Below are 15,839 nucleotides of genomic sequence, written 5' to 3' on the forward strand. Positions count from 1 at the left end.
GTATTATCAAGCTCTGCAGAACAAGCGACTCACTACAATCACAGGGTCGCGCTCACATATTTGCAGCGCGGTTCGCTTGACATTTTTAACACTGCCGCAAAAGATGTACACAAAAGCCATTCTGGGAAGCTGTTATCGTGTATATTTTGGTATTTTGTATCACAGCTTCCACAACAATGCAGTAAATGTAAGACAATGCATGTTGTAGTGGGAGTTTTAAGAGCTCAGAACCCGACAGCCTACAAAGCATAAACAGTGGCATGAATACTTCTGTTGTGCACGCCACATCACGTGCACTTCTGTAGACAGTCACATTCTGTGTTGCACTTACAGCTCTTTGGCCCATACAGATATATCACAATCATATGGAACTGCGTTAGAGTATAGCTACAAACTGTACAAAAACCCCCACTGTGTACTCGAGGACTTACGGCAACATTCACACACACAAATACACAGCACTAATGCAGCAATCGCACCGGGGTTTGTATCGATCTGACCCTACTAGACAAGAGTGGACATGCCTGAAAACATGCCGCCAATGACCCTGCAGGTCAATGATTTACGATGACAGGCAAAGTGTGCCTAAAGAATTAGAATTTTGTTAAAAAAATCCTGTATGAAAACACTATTTGCCTTATTTTTCATCACCAGTAAGAAGCAGAACAACACTGTACTAGGATGCCATCTGGTGTTCTCATCCAAAAATGTTTAATGATATACAACAGGTAATAAGAAAAAGTCTGTTGGAATTATAGCAGCTGTACAAAAAACAACCATTTTATTTAAAACTACATTTGAAAACAAACAACAAAAAAAACAACATAATTTAAATGCTTGGAGCAGTCGGTTTTATTGATCCAAGACGCTTCGACACACCGGTCTTTAAATCCTCCAGTTCACTGTACACGTCTTGATCAAGTCCTCCAGCGGAACAGACCGGCTCTTGAATTTGACAGAGTCTTCGGTGTTGTGATGAGTCCGTTTCTGTACAGTCCCTGCTTAAAGCAGCTTCTCTTCCTCAGAAAAAGTCTGAAGCTTTCCGCCTCTTGGGGAGCTGCAGCAGGTTGTCTGTGAGCGACGTCAGGTCCTGCGAGCCCGGCGTCTTGGCCTTGTTGGGTGTGGGTGTTCCTGAAGGGGTGGCCGGCCCGCCGAGGGGAGTCTTGCAGCCGGCGGCTCTGTGCGACGGCGACGGGGTGTAGCTCGCTCGCAGCGCCTTGTCCGTGTACTTGCTAGACGTCCGATTGACGAGCCTCTGCAGGGCCGGCGTGAGGGCTGGACTCAGACCTTTAGGTGTGAGACTGCGACACAAAGATCAGGATGTTCATTCAGTTCCTGATAATTACTTCAAATCAAAGAAAAGTGAGCTTTTGTTTTCGTCTTATTACCTTGCCAGGTTTTCTGTGACCTTTCGTAATGCTTCTTGTTTCTTTGCACGATTTTTAGCAGCGGCTTCATTGGCCATCTTTAATCCCAGCCTCTCTCGTCTTCCCGGTTCTGGAATCTTAAGAGAGACAAACGCTGTTAAGGTAATTTACAATGTGTGTGTAGTCAACAAATGCAACACTGAAAGCTCAGTACCTTGAATGAGGGGCCGTGGTTCCTCTCAACATACGGAGTGTCCGATCCGTCCAGGCGAAACGGGGTGCTCTCGATCTCACCCCAGGTCATCAGAGGAGACTCAGCAACACCTGAAACAATTCAAGTCTTTACTATTTTCTAGTTAAAGGACAAAGTAGAATTGAATTGACATATTTCAGATTGGATCAGAAAAGCACACTGAGTTAGTGTTCTCTTACCAGGTGCTGGTGACGGTGTTCTTTCATAACCGTATCCATTCACTGATGGAGAATCGTGTGGGATGAGCTCTTTACCATCAGGACCGACTTTTCCCTGTTTAAACTACATAAAAACATCAGCTATCAGGCTTGTTACTGTCAGACACTCTTATCAGCTCAGGAAAAGCTTGGCAGGCAGAGAAAAGAAAAAAAAATAGTGCAATATCAGATAAGTGGAGTCTACCTGTGCATTGAGAGCTGCTGCCTGTTGAATCTGACTCTTGTTTAACGCTTTGCTGAATGGGTCTCCAGTAAAGCGAGTGTTCTTGTGAACGACCTCCCGTGGCTTCTTAAAGATGGCGTCATCGTCTTTAACACCTGAAGAGGAGGGGAAAAAAAACCCACCCATTTGAAAAAACAATCCTAATCTCACAGTTGAACAAGGCAGATCAGCAACAATCTAACTCCACTGTCTTCTTCTTACCCTCTGGATAATACATCAAGGAATTCTTTGCTTTGTACTCCCATGTCTCCAGCCCAGCCTTGACGCATTCGAGTGCTGCCTTCTCTACTGGCGGCAAAGCCAGGTTCTGTTCATGACGCTGGAAAAAAAAGATCACAAGCGATGGTGGCTTTCAGCAATAAACTCTGGCTACACAGAACAATGACAAGAACATGCAGGAAACCAATTCATTAGAGGGGTGTGTGCTAAACATCACAATTTGATTTCATGGATATTTACAACACTGCTGTGATCCAAATATATCATCATATATTCAAACTAAACGTATTAAAACTAACAAAAAAAAAAACCCTCAACACATACAAACCTCTTTGAATTCAGCCTCAGCCTCATATAACCAGGAATGCCTCAATTTCTCCTTGTCTTCTGCAAGATCCATGATCTGCTCGAACGATGCATTGTCCTCGCTGGTATTCTTAGCCAGGAAGTGGTCAAGACTGGGCAGCCTTTTCTCTTCTTTGTCATCGTCTTTCTTCTCTGCAATTATAACAAAGACAGAAAAGAGACAAAAAAAACTGAACATTCAACTTACTTTAAACAAGTAAGTTCTTTAAAGAAATGAGGTTTAAAAACAGCCCTTTATCTTTTTAAAAGTACACACGTACCTCCAGAAACACCTTTACTGCCGTAAGTGGAGGAGGGAGATCCTGTACGCTCAACTGGTGTCTCGAAGCTGGCCGGAGTCACGTCTTCAATATGAGAATGAGAAAGAGAAGAAAAATCCATTTAAAAGACTTAATAAAAACACCTGCGCAATCTAATCTGAACTCACAAGTGTGTAATGAATACAGGAAACCTGAAAGTAAGAATAAATATTCATAGTTAACTCACAGGGTGCGGAAGATTGTGGTGTAGATTTTGCCAGAGACGATCCATAGCGAATGGATATCGCCCTCATTCTCTCTAGATCTCCATTTTCCTCTGCTTCAAGATAATCTTTCTGGGCTTGCAGTTTCGTCACATCTGGGAAGAAGTCCCTCTGGATGATTTTTTCCAAACTCTATCAAGAAAAAAACAGTTTAGAACATAAAATTCAGTACTGCCAATGTCCAGTAAACATCAGATGATGGGTGAAGAGATTTCTCTTGTGTAAGGGTCAGTCATTTTCCCCATAATCTATTTCACTGTATCATACGTGTGATGACAGCATTCACTCCACAAAGTCAGTCTAGTGTCATGAAATGTAGCGACTGTACAAACAAAACGCTGATGACATTGTCTCACGTTTTGTAAGCAGAAAAGCTGAGTTTTACAACACATACCACTCAATTTTAAGTGATGATCATCATTTAGCAGCTGATAGCTGGAGTATAGTTCCTGTATAAAAACAACATGCTATGCTGATCTGATAATAGTCACAGTCGGGCTATCAGTTATCTACCTCGACATACTCCTCTTCATCGAGAACTTTCCTCTTCAGCTTGTCTCTGCCGTCCTCCTCGGAAGGCTGTCGGAGAGCCACAGTTGTGACCGCCGAAGGGACGAGAGTCCCGGACAACGCTTTCCTCACACTGGCGCTGCCCTCCATCGTGGACCGTGTTAGCCTCCGATGCTAACGCGTCGAAACGGAATCCCGGTGAGCGGACAGACGCGGAGGTCGACCTTTCGACCCGAACACAATCGCCCAGAAGCCCGCTTGATGTTGTAGCTGACAGAACGTTCAGAGTTGCCCAAACGTCACCTTCTGTCCTGTATGAGCTAACTTTTAGCCACCTTCCAGCTACCAGCGTACAAACAACGTCATTACGTTTCCTCCGAGCGGCGACGTCACCGGATATTTACGACAAACCACCACGGCGTTTCACAATCAAACTTTATTCAAACAAAATAGCATAGAAATGCATAAAGCTCAGAAAAAGAGCACAAAACAACACAAGAACATTTATAATACAAAAAAACCAGCATAATCAATGACAGAAGGTTACAATGGAAATATTTTATTTAAAGATTTAAAAAGAAAAAAACAAAACAAAAAAAACAAAAACAAAAAACCTTAACATAAGAAATACACCCAAGGCAGAAAATAACAGAAAAAGAGAAATTACCATTTCAATTCACAAACATGATTATTCCAAAGTCTGATTGTAACAAACTGCTATTTCTGTTACTTACAAGAGCATTAAGGTAAGATATCCTAATGTTCTTGGAAGTAACATGTATTAGGTAGCATTAATAATTTGAATTGTACTGCAAGTATTATGTTTGGAAATCCTAACAAAATTGTGTTTATTTATTTTTGTTTATTTATCTATCTATTTATTTTGGAAGAAATATTTGACAATGGAACCTGATCAACACATTCTATATGAAGCCTGTTTAGTGTTGCTTACATGTAAATCCACTTGACAAGGAATTACAGCTGAAAATAAACTCCAGCCAAGACCAATTGTGATATTTATATGAGCTGTATGCATGGGAGGGTTAGAGGCCACTTGATTTGCCGAGTGGTTTGTTTTGATTTGATTATAAGATCTTACAGAAACATATTTAATTCCCTTTAGAAAGAAGTAGAAAGTAGTTTGTTCTGGTTTCAAGTTAGATAATTAGAAATGTATTGTATGACATTTCCATGAAGATTTTTCAAATAACATATATTTTAATTAAGAAAATTATTTAATTATTCTTACATCAGAAAAATTTGAATTATTTCTTTTCTCTTTACTAACTGCTTGGATAAATAGAGAGTGACAAATTTTTGCGCTCCTCACACATAAAGTATATTTTCATATGGTAATTTAAAAAAAATTCCAAAAAGAACATTCATTTATTTTCACAAACTACTTTTTCACAGTCTCCAAAAGCCAGTAGCCATTTGCAAATTCAAACATTTGTGTTAAATTATGACAATATGCATGCTCTTAAGCAAGCAGACTCACTATTGTGCCGTCATTCGTGAGTCATTACATGACTTGAATGACACAGAAACTCAGCTTTTTATTTTTTTTATTTTATTTTTATGATATAGAATAATATTAAAAAAAAAAACCGTTGTCTTTGTTTATCCTTTGGACGTGTTTGACTCTTTCAGGCAGGAAATGAAGGCAATTTCAGTTGTCTGCATTTCCCACCACAAATGAGAGTCTTTTCTGACGTCTCCACTTCGCTCTTCGGTTTTTAAACCAAACCTGCAATGTAGAAAAGAAGCAATGTAATTGATTTGTGGTTTCATTATTTTAAAAACAGTCTTCATTTACAACAACAGACACATGGAGTGTTCACATAAGCAAAGTCAATCATCAGCAACTTGTACATAAAATGGGCAACAATATTTAACTATTAAGTCCAGTGTAACAGTGCTGACACCTCAGAGAATGAAATCTGAGAGTTTTTGAAATGTATTTCTGTGAATATAAGATGTGATCGAATGCAGTTAGCGTACCTCTACTCTCTCTTCTCTTAAGTGAGCATGCTGTGCCAGTTTCTCCCTCGTGTTCACATCTGGATACTGGTTTTGAAGGAACAGCTCTTCCAGTGCATCCAGCTGTTCCTCTGTGAAAATAGTCCGGTGCCGCCTGGTCCGTCTCTGCACCTGACCGAGTGACGGCTCCTCCCTGTGAGCATCCCCCAGCCTGCACTGGTCTGAGAGCAGCGCTGGGCTCCATCCGTACTGACAGGCTACAGGGACAAGGTCTGGTTTGAAGGTTAGGTCGTAAAGCAAGTGGCGCCAAAGATAAAAACCCAAACAGAGTTTAGTCTTACCTTCATGAATGAGGTCTGTCTGGAAGATATCTGCACAATGGGAGCAGTAGCAGCAACACAGACAGGCGTGATGGACAGCCTCTGTATGACTGCCGGCAAGAGCTGCCATCTTCTCCTTTACTTCACTTGGTCCATACTTATCTCCACTGCTGCTTGGGTATTTGCTCAGTATATTTTCTATAGTAAAGGGAAACTTCTGCCCCACCGTCCTGATCAGCCCATCCATCTCTCAGGAAAAATCCCAGTAAATCACAAAGTAAAGACAACAGGACACTGTGACATGGAGCAGCTTTGAGTAGTCCAGCCTCAGCTGCTCTCCTCCTTCTCCTCTCTCCACAACAGTGTGCCAGGCCCTTATAGTGAAATTGTGAGATGAAAAAAAAAAAAAAAAAGAAGTAAAAACCATAATCCCCTCTATGGACCAGACACATAAAACGGTTGAAACTTAATTCCTAGCTAATCTGGGCAGTTTTGTGAAGAGGTTAGGGAGGACGGCAGATTCGGTTAATCTTGCCTCATTCCTTTCTCCAAGAGAAATCAGATTTCGCTGCATAAAATGAGAAGTGGAGAGCTCCTAAGATCCTTATTGTTGGGGTTTTAGAGAAAAGGGGATTGCTTGGTATTAGAAACCTGGGTTTAAAGATGAACGTTTTTGGTGTGGCCGGAGACTTGTGCAAGCTGAATTTGTGCACGAGATCAAACGCTGACTTTTGTTTCATCACATTCCTATTGGTCTTTTATGTACAAATGATCTCGTGCAAATTAATGCATTTGTCAGAATATTCAGTTGCTGACTTGACTACGATAATTGCACACAGCGATGAGGGAGTTTCTGATGAATGGTTAAATCACTTTGCCGGTGACGTGCGGTGTCACTGATGGATTTGTATTCTCAATACAGATAAACACACACTGCAGGAGAAAATTCAGGAATCGGATTCATTCCTGTGGTTTGTATTCAAGATCACACATCACGAGTCTTATCTGTGGGGTGCAGTCTGACTTCTCTGACAATGTGCACAAGCTACGGTAAAGCTATTACAGGTTAAATTCATCCCCTACTACAAATCCTTTGATTTCATACAAGGCGATACACCTTTTTTTTTTTCCTCCCACCAAAGAATTAATGGATTTCCACAATCTGTCTTAAGCTCCCTTTATAAGGGCTTTTGAAAACAGATAACAATAAACACCATCCCATCCTTTTCACTTGGGTTTAATAGCATCCAGATTGTTGATGTATCGTTTGCGGAGCATGTGAGATTGCTATCTGGTATTACTGTGGTTCTCAATAGAAAGAATTGTATCACAACCCTGTTGGTTCAAACAGTTCAAAATTCATTACAGAGGATTAGAATGATAAAGCTTGATTTTGTTGTTGTAAGCAATATTTAGTACAAGACGAAAAGCGCATTGAGTCAAGTTTTGTGGATTTTTTTTAAGGGAGCTGTTCTTCTTTGCTTCATCCTGCAGCTGAAGCCAGATATTCTTGTCTGCATTATATTGTTGATGCACCTAAAATGCTTCATTTCACTATAAGATTTTACAATTTATGCGACTGCCTTTCAAAACTATATGTAAAGAAGAATGTCAATATACTAACAACACTAAAGCACAATTAAAACTCGTGGGAATCCTTCACTTAATTCTTTGCCTGATGGAGATATACAGACAATAAAACAAGAAAGATGTTTGTTTAGATATTTGTCAACATGACTGCTGATGTGCCCTTTAGGTTAACATGCTCAGTTTGCTTTTCTAATCCTAACCCATTAGAATAAAAAAGCCAATCAGGAATAGTACAGAGCCTAATTCAGATGACGGGACTGAGATCATGAATACACCCACATGCTGACAGCTGATGAATGGGCAGAGAACTGCACACGGCATCAGGCTGTTCATGTGTGAAATCCTTGGTGTCTCTGCTTTGCTTCTGGACCGGAGCCTGACATCTCCAGGGGAATGAGGGTTTGCAGCTGTGTGTTGTTTTTTTTTGCCACATTTGTACAGGGAAACACAAGAATTGTTGATGCTATATGTTTAGAAAACACTCGTCTGATAGCTAGAGAGGAGTCTGCTATTCTGTGTTTGTGGAAAGTTATGTACAGAGGTTCTCCAAATAGATTCCTCGAATCTTGATTTGTGTGGATTCAACACCACTTCGCCAAGCTGATCTCAAAGAGTGTGTCAGATCAAAATAGAATAAAATTGTATGTATATTTACATTGTACATGTTTCCTGTACCATAACCTGTTCATCAGCAACACGAGGAGCAACAAACCAAGGCACAGAGCCCTCTGCATACACATCCAGTTAGTGTATTTTGCTTCAAATACTTGGTTTCCACATCTGAGCTGGTGCAATTAAGCTGAGAGGATCTTGTCGATCTAATTTCCAACCTGATTTCTAATCAGTTAACCATGAGGCTCCGGACTTACTCCTGCACTGTGTGGTCTGAGAACAGAAAAGGCCTGTGGTGAGGGGTGGGAGTGGCACAGCACTGCAAAAACACTCTACTACTTCCACTCTGAGAACAACTAGAAAATAAGATTGACAAATGATGCAGATTAGAGCCCACCTGCTCTTCAACCAGGCCAAAGGAGCATGTTAGTTACTGTTTGCATCAAGTTCAAATCACAGATGGTTGCCAAGAAAGCAGCCATCAAAATATCTAAAACCAACACAAACTCCCTCATTGAAGTGTAGCTATATTAACTTACTGTTGTTTTTCTCTAAGAAAGAGCACAACACAAGTCTCTCTCCTGACTCTTCTTCTTTGTATATTATCCTGGAGAATGGCATACCCAACTCGATACAATCTAGTCTTTTTAATTTTCAGAAAAATCTAAAAACAACAATAATAAACTCAACTAATACATTTGTCCCTAAAAATATGTAATTCTATCTTCCTGATAATGTTTTATTTTTCATTTGCTGCAGTACTTACACTTGTCATTTTCTCCCAGGTAGTATTTTGCTTGAGTTGTTCGAAATGCACAGTTATTTAGATGGCTTTTAAAGTACTGGTTTGTCGACCGTAGACATCAGTTCTTCATCCTGCCACCTTCTGGAAGGAGACTAAAACTAAAAAGTAAAACTCTTTAAAAAAAAATCCTACCCAGTCTGTTAGGATTATTTTATTTTCTTTCTCTATACATATCAAACTCTTAGATTCATTAATTATTTTCCTTTGTGCTTTGTAAAAAATGATTTCTTTCATGAATGATTGGCTTTATTAGTTTACATTCAGTGAGAAATGAAAAAGGCGAGCAGAGAAGTGCGCCCCCGTCTGGCGTGAGGGCGCGTTGCAGGCGGCAGGGCGGCACGGCGCGGTACGGCGCGACACGCCGCCACTCGCGATAACTGGCGGCAGCAGCCTGGCGGAAAAGGCGGGAGAAGGCTGCCGCTTCCGCGTCCGCGCAGCTCAGACAGCACGCGAGCGCAAAATGGACGATAAGTTAATATTGTCCGTATTTAAATACCCGGAGCTGTATAATGTCACTTTACCGAATTACCGCTGCACGGAAAGTCGTGCGAGTGCGTGGAGGAGCATCAGCAGCGAGTTGGGTCTCTCGCGTGAGTATTTATTTTTGTTTATCACAAGTTTACTGCCACTTATTATTTGCTTAGCTGGCGTCGGAGTGGGGAACCAAACGGACAGAAATCGGTCGTCGGGTGCTCGGGTCAGTTCCCGGGCTCCCTCTCGTGTCTGCCGCGGCTCGCGGCTTTTGTTTTCCCGTTTTAAACGGAAGGCAGTCCGGTAGCGTGGATGCCAGCGGTGCGCGCCGTGCTAGCGGTAGCCGCCGCGGCTCGCGCTCCGTAGGCCGCGCAGCGCCGAACGGCACGGTCCGGCTCCGCGGCGCCTCCGCGTGTCCGGCACGGCGCGGCGCTGTGCGATGCAGCGGCGGCGGCGGAGGAGGAAGCGGCCGCAGGCAGCGGCGCGCGTTTCCGCTCCGCTCGTTAACATCGGAGCTTCAGGTGGAGCGAAGAGCCCCGCTGGAGCGCGAGGAGGAAGCGGCCGCGCAGGCGGCGGGTGCGGAGCGGCGCGGCAGGCGGCAGCGAGGGAAGGAGGAGGGAGGCCCCGATAAGAAGCAACCTAATGTGGAGAATATGATAAACCTTTATGTCAGTCACACTCAGATAAAAATGGAAAGGGAAAAAAAAAAAAGAGAGTACAATGGGCTGATTCTAGAATTTAAATCAATGTGTGTAATTTACATTTATTTCAATCATTTACACAGACTGGAAAAATTCAGGGCAGTTAATAATAAACACATTTTTCTTATGATGCATTAAATTGAAAAAAAAGATTCTGCTATAAATTATGAACCCCACGCCCCATTAGCAGTTCACACTCATCTCCTTCCTACCTGGAAGGTCTTCTGTTCGAATCTGGGCCGGGCCTTACTGTGTGGGGTTTGCATGTTCTCCCTGTGCTTGGGTTTGCTCCCACAGTTCAGAAACAGGAATGTGTGACGTTGTTTATCACTCTGTTTTACTGTGATGGACTTGGAACCTGTCCAAGGTGTGTCCTGCCTTCCAGAGGATATATGAATTTCTAAAAGCACCTGCACGTCTATAAGAACAGCATGATGTATCAGCACACTGTAAACATTAGCAATATAAATATAAAAAATATAGCAGATCTCCTAGACTTGATATACACTTCTTGCTCACAGGCTATTATATTGGAAACACGTCTACCTGTTGATGAGGGTTGGGAATCACACATTCAGCAATGAGCGATTTGTGACGACACACATTGTATCTGATAAAATATTGAAACAGTTCTATATTTAAGTGTCAGTTTTTTAAACCTTGAAGTGCAACATATGACTGTGTTTGAACATTTGATGCTCTGCAACAAAGTTGAAAAACAAGTTACTTGGTGAAAGAAGCCACATGTGGTTTGTTGAGTTTCAGACCTTCGGTCTACAGCTGACTAGTCAGTCAGTATCGAAGCAACAGCTCATCACAGTGTAACTGAGAACACAGTTTCCTCTGTATTTATATCACACCCATCAAAACAGGCAAAATGAATCGCAGTGATTGTAACTGTACAAATCAATCCAAGTTTCAGTGACTGATGTTTGCTGATCTGGAGCAACATCACAAAAATGTTAAAATCCAGTGATGCCAAAGGCTAAATGTGACAGCTGCTCTGATGTTGTGGTCTACATATCATTTAGGCCTCCACTATGACTGAACACAAGTCTTGTAAAGGAACCACAATGATCCCTTCTTTCTGGCCATTTGTAACAGCGTAACAACTTCAGGATCTCTGTAACGGATCAAGAATCATCCACTTTCTCTGTTTTATCAAAGTCAGGCTCCCTGGGCATTGATCCCAACTGACTTATGGCCAAAGGCAGGGTACAACTGGACAACTGGACGATTTCAACACATTGTTTAGAATTATACAGCTTTCTGCTCATAGACACATCTGTTGTATTATGATCTGATGTTTTTCTGCCTCTCACACGATTTTGTTTTGCTTTTCTAGCTGAGGAGTGCAAAAGAAAATGGAAGAACATGAGGGACAGGTATTTGAAGGAAATCCGAACGGAAATCAAAAGCAAGAAGCAAGGCGAAGTCATCCAGAGCAAATGGAAATACAGGCAGCTCATGAATTTCATTGCCCCTTTCACCGGCTCAAGAAGCGGAGTGGCGGATATCTGTGGCAACGACGACGACCAGGACACTCCCGACATGGACTCTGTGGACGGAGAGACCTCTTTGTCAGAGGTCATCAAGGCACCGCAGAGCATCACAAAGATCCCCGTGAGTCCGCCAGAAATCAAGTCGCACATGACATTTGTAAGCCAGATCCCGTCGGCATCTCAAGACACACAGCTGGCGCAGCTGGCCGCTCTGGCCAAGATGCCGTCGGGCCAGCAGATGACCCCCGCCAACAGCACCGGACGGAAACGGCGGGCGCCGCAAGAGTCACTGACGCCATCTTCGCAAAACGCTAACTCTGCAAAATGGCTCCTCAAAGACAATGGAGCCTCGTTCCCCGCCAGGCCGAGGGACGAAGATGAATTGTTTCTGCTGAGCTTCGTCCCGGCTCTGAAGAGACTCGCGCCACAGAAAAGGTGCGAGACGAAAATGAAGATCCAGCAGATTATGTACGAGGCGGAGTTCAACGTTGCACAGTCAGACGAACAAAAGCTGGACTCAGAAATGCCAAATTAACTGGAGTGGACTTTTTTTTTTCTACCGTATTTGTTTTGTTTGTTTGTTTTTTTAAATCTCCACAAAATGAACTAAATTTGTCTTTATAGCACAGAGTTGTTGATCAAAGTAGAACTGTAAATCATGTGAAACACTGCTTGGTGTCTTAATTTGTGCATTTATTAGATAAAATCGACTTACAAAGCAATAAAGTCCAAACTGATTTAAACTTTAATAGAAAACCAGACAGCTAACAGACATCTTCATTTACATAGATTTAGAGTGATTTCACATTTGTTTCATGTACAACCTGTCTTCATCCCACCTCTGTAGTAATTACAGTATTTTACATTTAGTTACAGTGACACGGGAAAGGGAACATAATTAAAGATTGTAGTTTGGAGAGGAACACTGCTTCATGAATGAATCTTCCACCTGCTCTCATTCACTTACTTTACAACTTGAAGAAAACTTTGTTTACTGAATTTATCGTTTACAAACGTCATTACTAATACAACATTATTGTGTCCAAAACCATCCCCTGCTTTCCCGTGAGCCATATTGCTTTTATATTTTAAGTTTGGACTCAACAGAAAAGCCCCATATCGGCAATAACTCAAATAATTTTTGTCATTTAGGAAGCAGCTAACGGGCGAACGGAGAGTAATTTTGGACATGTCTAATCGATCAATGAGGAAGCTCTTTGTAAGAATTAAGCAAGTTGTTTCTGTGCAGCAGATTTTCACTTTCTAAAAGTCAATTTCAAACTTTCCAGGCTGTCTTCAGATTTTCAGCACACATCCGTTGACACAACCACTTAAACACAACGTATGAGTGGAAGTCAACATCTTAGTGAATGTTAGTCAAGAGGAGCTTTTCAAGCACCCAATATTGCAGTGTGAATATTTCAACATAAGGCCACTGAGATCAAGTGGTTCAGCGAAAAGCTTAAATATCATTCATCTAGAAAAACCTGCCTTACTTACATCACTTCCTGTCAGTGTGAGGGAAAAAAAAAAAAAACAATTTGTAACAAACAATACAAGATGGAACCAATTCTGTCAACAGCTCAGTGTTAATAAAAGGTATTTTCTTGCTTTCATGCAATCAGGAGCCAAAACATAATCACCAGAGCGACAAACAGGAAGAGTCGAGACAGAAACTGTTCATCCGTGTGCTGGGGTGTCCCCGGGGCTGCTGTGGGAAATGTTTGAAAGGTTATTAAACATGTTGCGCAGAGCAGCTGGGGCGGAGGGGTTTAAAAATCACACACACCTGGAGGGGGTCGTCCATCATTGATGTTGAAAGCTGTGGCGAAAATGCCAAATGGAAAGGCACCGATTCCAAACGACATTTGGAAACCCCCATCTCCGAAGCCGAATCCCTGAAACCCCTGTGAGACGTGCGTTTGGTCAATAAAATAAAAACGCATCGGAAAGTTCAACACACTTAAACTCGTGCCCCAGCTCCACAAATTGGTTCAGAAACACAGGTGTTTTAAATGTGAATCATCTCTGTGACAGCGTGTGACGTGCTGTTAAAACATATAGTGATGCAAATTCACTGTGCTTTGTGGTCATTCTCCAGGGACACGCTGCATCTGAGCTCTTAACATGTAATAGATCCCAAAGGGAGGAGGCAGTTTGTTAATGAATAAAACACAGGTTTGCGCCGGTGCAGCCGTGTCATCGTATGTAATGGTTTCATCATAAGTGTCAGTGTTACTGGACAGATGATGCACCGCCGTGCATCCAGAAGGGAAATCTCAAGATACTGGTCTGGGACAAAATCATGACCTGATGCTTTAGCTCGTGAATGTTGCAAGCACGCTTGTTTATTGTACTCACGCCGCGGTTTTCTGGCTCGGGCCTCTGCCCCTGTGGTCTCGGTGGTGTTCTCTCTCTATAAAACAAAACCATATTACAAAGTTGTTAGGCTTTTGCACAGATTTTAATTTTGCATCATAAAACTAGTGGATGATAGATCACACTTTAAATTTTTAGAGTGTGTTTCAACGCTGATGTTACCCACCTGGGATCCTGTTGACCTGTGCTTCCCCGGCCATATAAGGGAATTACTTTTTCTCGGCTGATGCCGGCTTTACAAACAGGACACACTTGTCTAGTGGGTCGGGTCTCCAACCACTGGATAAAGACAGAGAGATGTGAGACACAGTATCACGCATTGTGATAGCGTCAGAGTTTAAATACTAAAAAAAAAAAAAAAAAAAAGTCTTACCTGATGCAAACAGGGCCAACTAAATATGCAAAGAAGAAGAAAAGAGGAAGTTTGATCAGTTAATTGTCACAAATGTGGAAGTAACATTTGTAAAACTTCAAAAATGATCTGACCTTCAGCTGAGATTTCTGTATGTGTCAGTCAGAAAAGAGTCTCGCTATATTAGAATATCATATATTTTCCATATTTTTAGACCACAATTAAAATCTAAAAGATACTTTAATGTATTTAGCTTGTAAACTGTACTTGTAGAAATACAAAAAAGTGTGTGTGTGCATATACATATACATATACATATACATATACACATGTACATATACATATACATATACATATATACACATACATACATACATACATACAGTATATTTAGGTGACATTCTGATTTCTGAGGGGACAAACTATAGGTGTTTAGAGGCAGACTACACATCAGATTCAGGCTTATATCCACAGTCAGCACTTTTATACTATCTCTGCTAAACAAACTGCTGAATTTACATTTAAAAATGAGTATTATTTAGTTAGAATCAGAATGAGTTCAGAATTAAAGTATGTTCTATAATAACACTGTTGTTTATTCCGAGCTACTTTTTCAGTAGAGCTAGAGAAGTCTAAATATAAACGTTCATTTATAGATGTGAGAGCAGAGTAGGATCGATCCCGGTGTGCTCCCAGGTCACCTGTTTGTTTACATGGATTCCTGCAGCCTCAAATCCCTGCCAGATGATCCAACATGTAAACAGGAAGCTGTGTGAGGATCTTACCAGAAGAGGTGTCCGCACAGGCTGATCACTGCATCCTTGGCTGTATCCAGACAGATATTACACTCAAAGGTGCTGTCCTGGTTGCCCCCTTCGGTCGAAGTGGAGCCGCCGGTGCTGCTCGGTCCCGGGTTCGAGTCCTCGGGGGCGGCGGCGGTGGAGCCTGCGGCTGGAGGGGGCGCAGCGGTGGCCATTTATCCACTAGGTCCACTAGGCGTAAATCCACAGCGCAGGCGACTCCTCAGGCACCCGGTGTCTCAGAACACACGCATAGGAAGGTCCGCTGGAAAGAGCGGATATGAGAGAGGATCAAAGCTGTGAGAGCAAACGCAGAAACACACCGACAGCAGCTAACGTCCATATGCACGGGGAGTCCTCGCGCTAACGTTAGCGAAGCACAAACTGCCGTCGCTCGTGTTTGGTGGAGGAGTTTAATGACACGGCGACGAATTAAACGGTAACCGGGCGGTGCAGTTCGGAACATGGAAGGGTGCAAAGAGTGAATATGAACTTATGAAGAGTTGAAAATGTCCTTACAGCTGATTGCATCACACATCCGCAGGCAGCTCCGCTAACCGGTAGTACGTCCGGGGGGAGCCAGGGGGCGTGGCTAAGCGCCGAGGGCTTTCGGAGCCCTCAGTTTAGTCTGCAAGGTTCGGAAGCACG

The 15,839-nt window shown here is 42.4% G+C and overlaps 4 protein-coding genes across 6 annotated transcripts; 1 reads left to right on the plus strand and 3 right to left on the minus strand.

The window, feature by feature from the left end:
• Nucleotides 1-677: 677 nt before the first annotated feature.
• On the minus strand, nt 678-4,050 carry ess2 (ess-2 spliceosome associated protein). The gene is made up of 10 exons (XM_030085662.1): nt 3,683-4,050; nt 3,133-3,301; nt 2,907-2,990; nt 2,609-2,778; nt 2,263-2,380; nt 2,023-2,156; nt 1,800-1,902; nt 1,582-1,691; nt 1,389-1,504; nt 678-1,301 (listed from the first exon to the last, which is right to left on the minus strand). Exons 1-10 carry the CDS (start codon nt 3,827-3,829, stop codon nt 1,022-1,024), a joined length of 1,431 nt encoding a protein of 476 aa, XP_029941522.1. The 5' UTR covers nt 3,830-4,050; the 3' UTR covers nt 678-1,021.
• A 1,298-nt stretch (nt 4,051-5,348) lies between these two features.
• LOC115382424 (homeobox protein goosecoid-2) lies at nt 5,349-6,226 on the minus strand. Its single transcript, XM_030084143.1, has 3 exons — nt 6,001-6,226; nt 5,681-5,916; nt 5,349-5,426 (listed from the first exon to the last, which is right to left on the minus strand). The coding sequence occupies exons 1-3, from the start codon at nt 6,224-6,226 to the stop codon at nt 5,349-5,351; spliced, it is 540 nt and encodes a 179-aa protein (XP_029940003.1).
• A 1,083-nt stretch (nt 6,227-7,309) lies between these two features.
• On the minus strand, nt 7,310-15,796 carry rnf185 (ring finger protein 185). Of its 3 annotated transcripts, XM_030085407.1 has the most exons (10): nt 15,711-15,796; nt 15,177-15,456; nt 14,413-14,431; nt 14,206-14,318; nt 14,022-14,076; nt 13,450-13,567; nt 13,269-13,371; nt 13,204-13,214; nt 9,560-9,563; nt 7,310-7,320 (listed from the first exon to the last, which is right to left on the minus strand). In XM_030085407.1, exons 2-7 carry the CDS (start codon nt 15,365-15,367, stop codon nt 13,274-13,276), a joined length of 594 nt encoding a protein of 197 aa, XP_029941267.1. In that variant the 5' UTR covers nt 15,368-15,456; nt 15,711-15,796; the 3' UTR covers nt 7,310-7,320; nt 9,560-9,563; nt 13,204-13,214; nt 13,269-13,273. The 3 variants fall into 3 exon arrangements, with proteins under 3 accessions (XP_029941267.1, XP_029941268.1, XP_029941266.1); XM_030085408.1 differs by lacking the exons at nt 7,310-7,320; nt 9,560-9,563 and having other exon boundaries at nt 12,337-13,368; XM_030085406.1 differs by lacking the exons at nt 7,310-7,320; nt 9,560-9,563 and having other exon boundaries at nt 12,337-13,371.
• On the plus strand, nt 9,399-12,349 carry LOC115383274 (uncharacterized). The gene is made up of 2 exons (XM_030085405.1): nt 9,399-9,576; nt 11,504-12,349. Exons 1-2 carry the CDS (start codon nt 9,447-9,449, stop codon nt 12,193-12,195), a joined length of 822 nt encoding a protein of 273 aa, XP_029941265.1. The 5' UTR covers nt 9,399-9,446; the 3' UTR covers nt 12,196-12,349.
• Nucleotides 15,797-15,839: the final 43 nt, after the last annotated feature.

This window comes from Salarias fasciatus (genome assembly GCF_902148845.1).
Source record: "Salarias fasciatus chromosome 7 unlocalized genomic scaffold, fSalaFa1.1 super_scaffold_4, whole genome shotgun sequence".
NCBI classification, from domain to species: domain Eukaryota; kingdom Metazoa; phylum Chordata; class Actinopteri; order Blenniiformes; family Blenniidae; genus Salarias; species Salarias fasciatus.

Bases quoted from the DNA above. Each gene is read 5' to 3' on its own strand.
- ess2 (XM_030085662.1), bottom strand. From the start codon at position 3,829: ATGGAGGGCAGCGCCAGTGTGAGGAAAGCGTTGTCCGGGACTCTCGTC. The intron at 2,779-2,906 runs GTACGTGTGTAC...TTATAATTGCAG, and splicing joins CAGTAAAGGTGTTTCTGGAG to AGAAGAAAGACGATGACAAA. The intron at 1,692-1,799 runs GTAAGAGAACAC...GAATTGTTTCAG, and splicing joins AACACCGTCACCAGCACCTG to GTGTTGCTGAGTCTCCTCTG.
- rnf185 (XM_030085407.1), bottom strand. From the start codon at position 15,367: ATGGCCACCGCTGCGCCCCCTCCAGCCGCAGGCTCCACCGCCGCCGCC. The intron at 14,077-14,205 runs GTGGGTAACATC...TTTGTTTTATAG, and splicing joins ACAGGTCAACAGGATCCCAG to AGAGAGAACACCACCGAGAC. The intron at 13,372-13,449 runs GTGTGTGTGATT...CATTTCCCACAG, and splicing joins TGATGGACGACCCCCTCCAG to CAGCCCCGGGGACACCCCAG.
- LOC115383274 (XM_030085405.1), top strand. From the start codon at position 9,447: ATGGACGATAAGTTAATATTGTCCGTATTTAAATACCCGGAGCTGTAT. The intron at 9,577-11,503 runs GTGAGTATTTAT...TTGCTTTTCTAG, and splicing joins CAGCGAGTTGGGTCTCTCGC to CTGAGGAGTGCAAAAGAAAA.
- LOC115382424 (XM_030084143.1), bottom strand. From the start codon at position 6,226: ATGGATGGGCTGATCAGGACGGTGGGGCAGAAGTTTCCCTTTACTATA. The intron at 5,917-6,000 runs GTAAGACTAAAC...TTGTCCCTGTAG, and splicing joins GACAGACCTCATTCATGAAG to CCTGTCAGTACGGATGGAGC. The intron at 5,427-5,680 runs GTACGCTAACTG...TCTACATTGCAG, and splicing joins TAAGAGAAGAGAGAGTAGAG to GTTTGGTTTAAAAACCGAAG.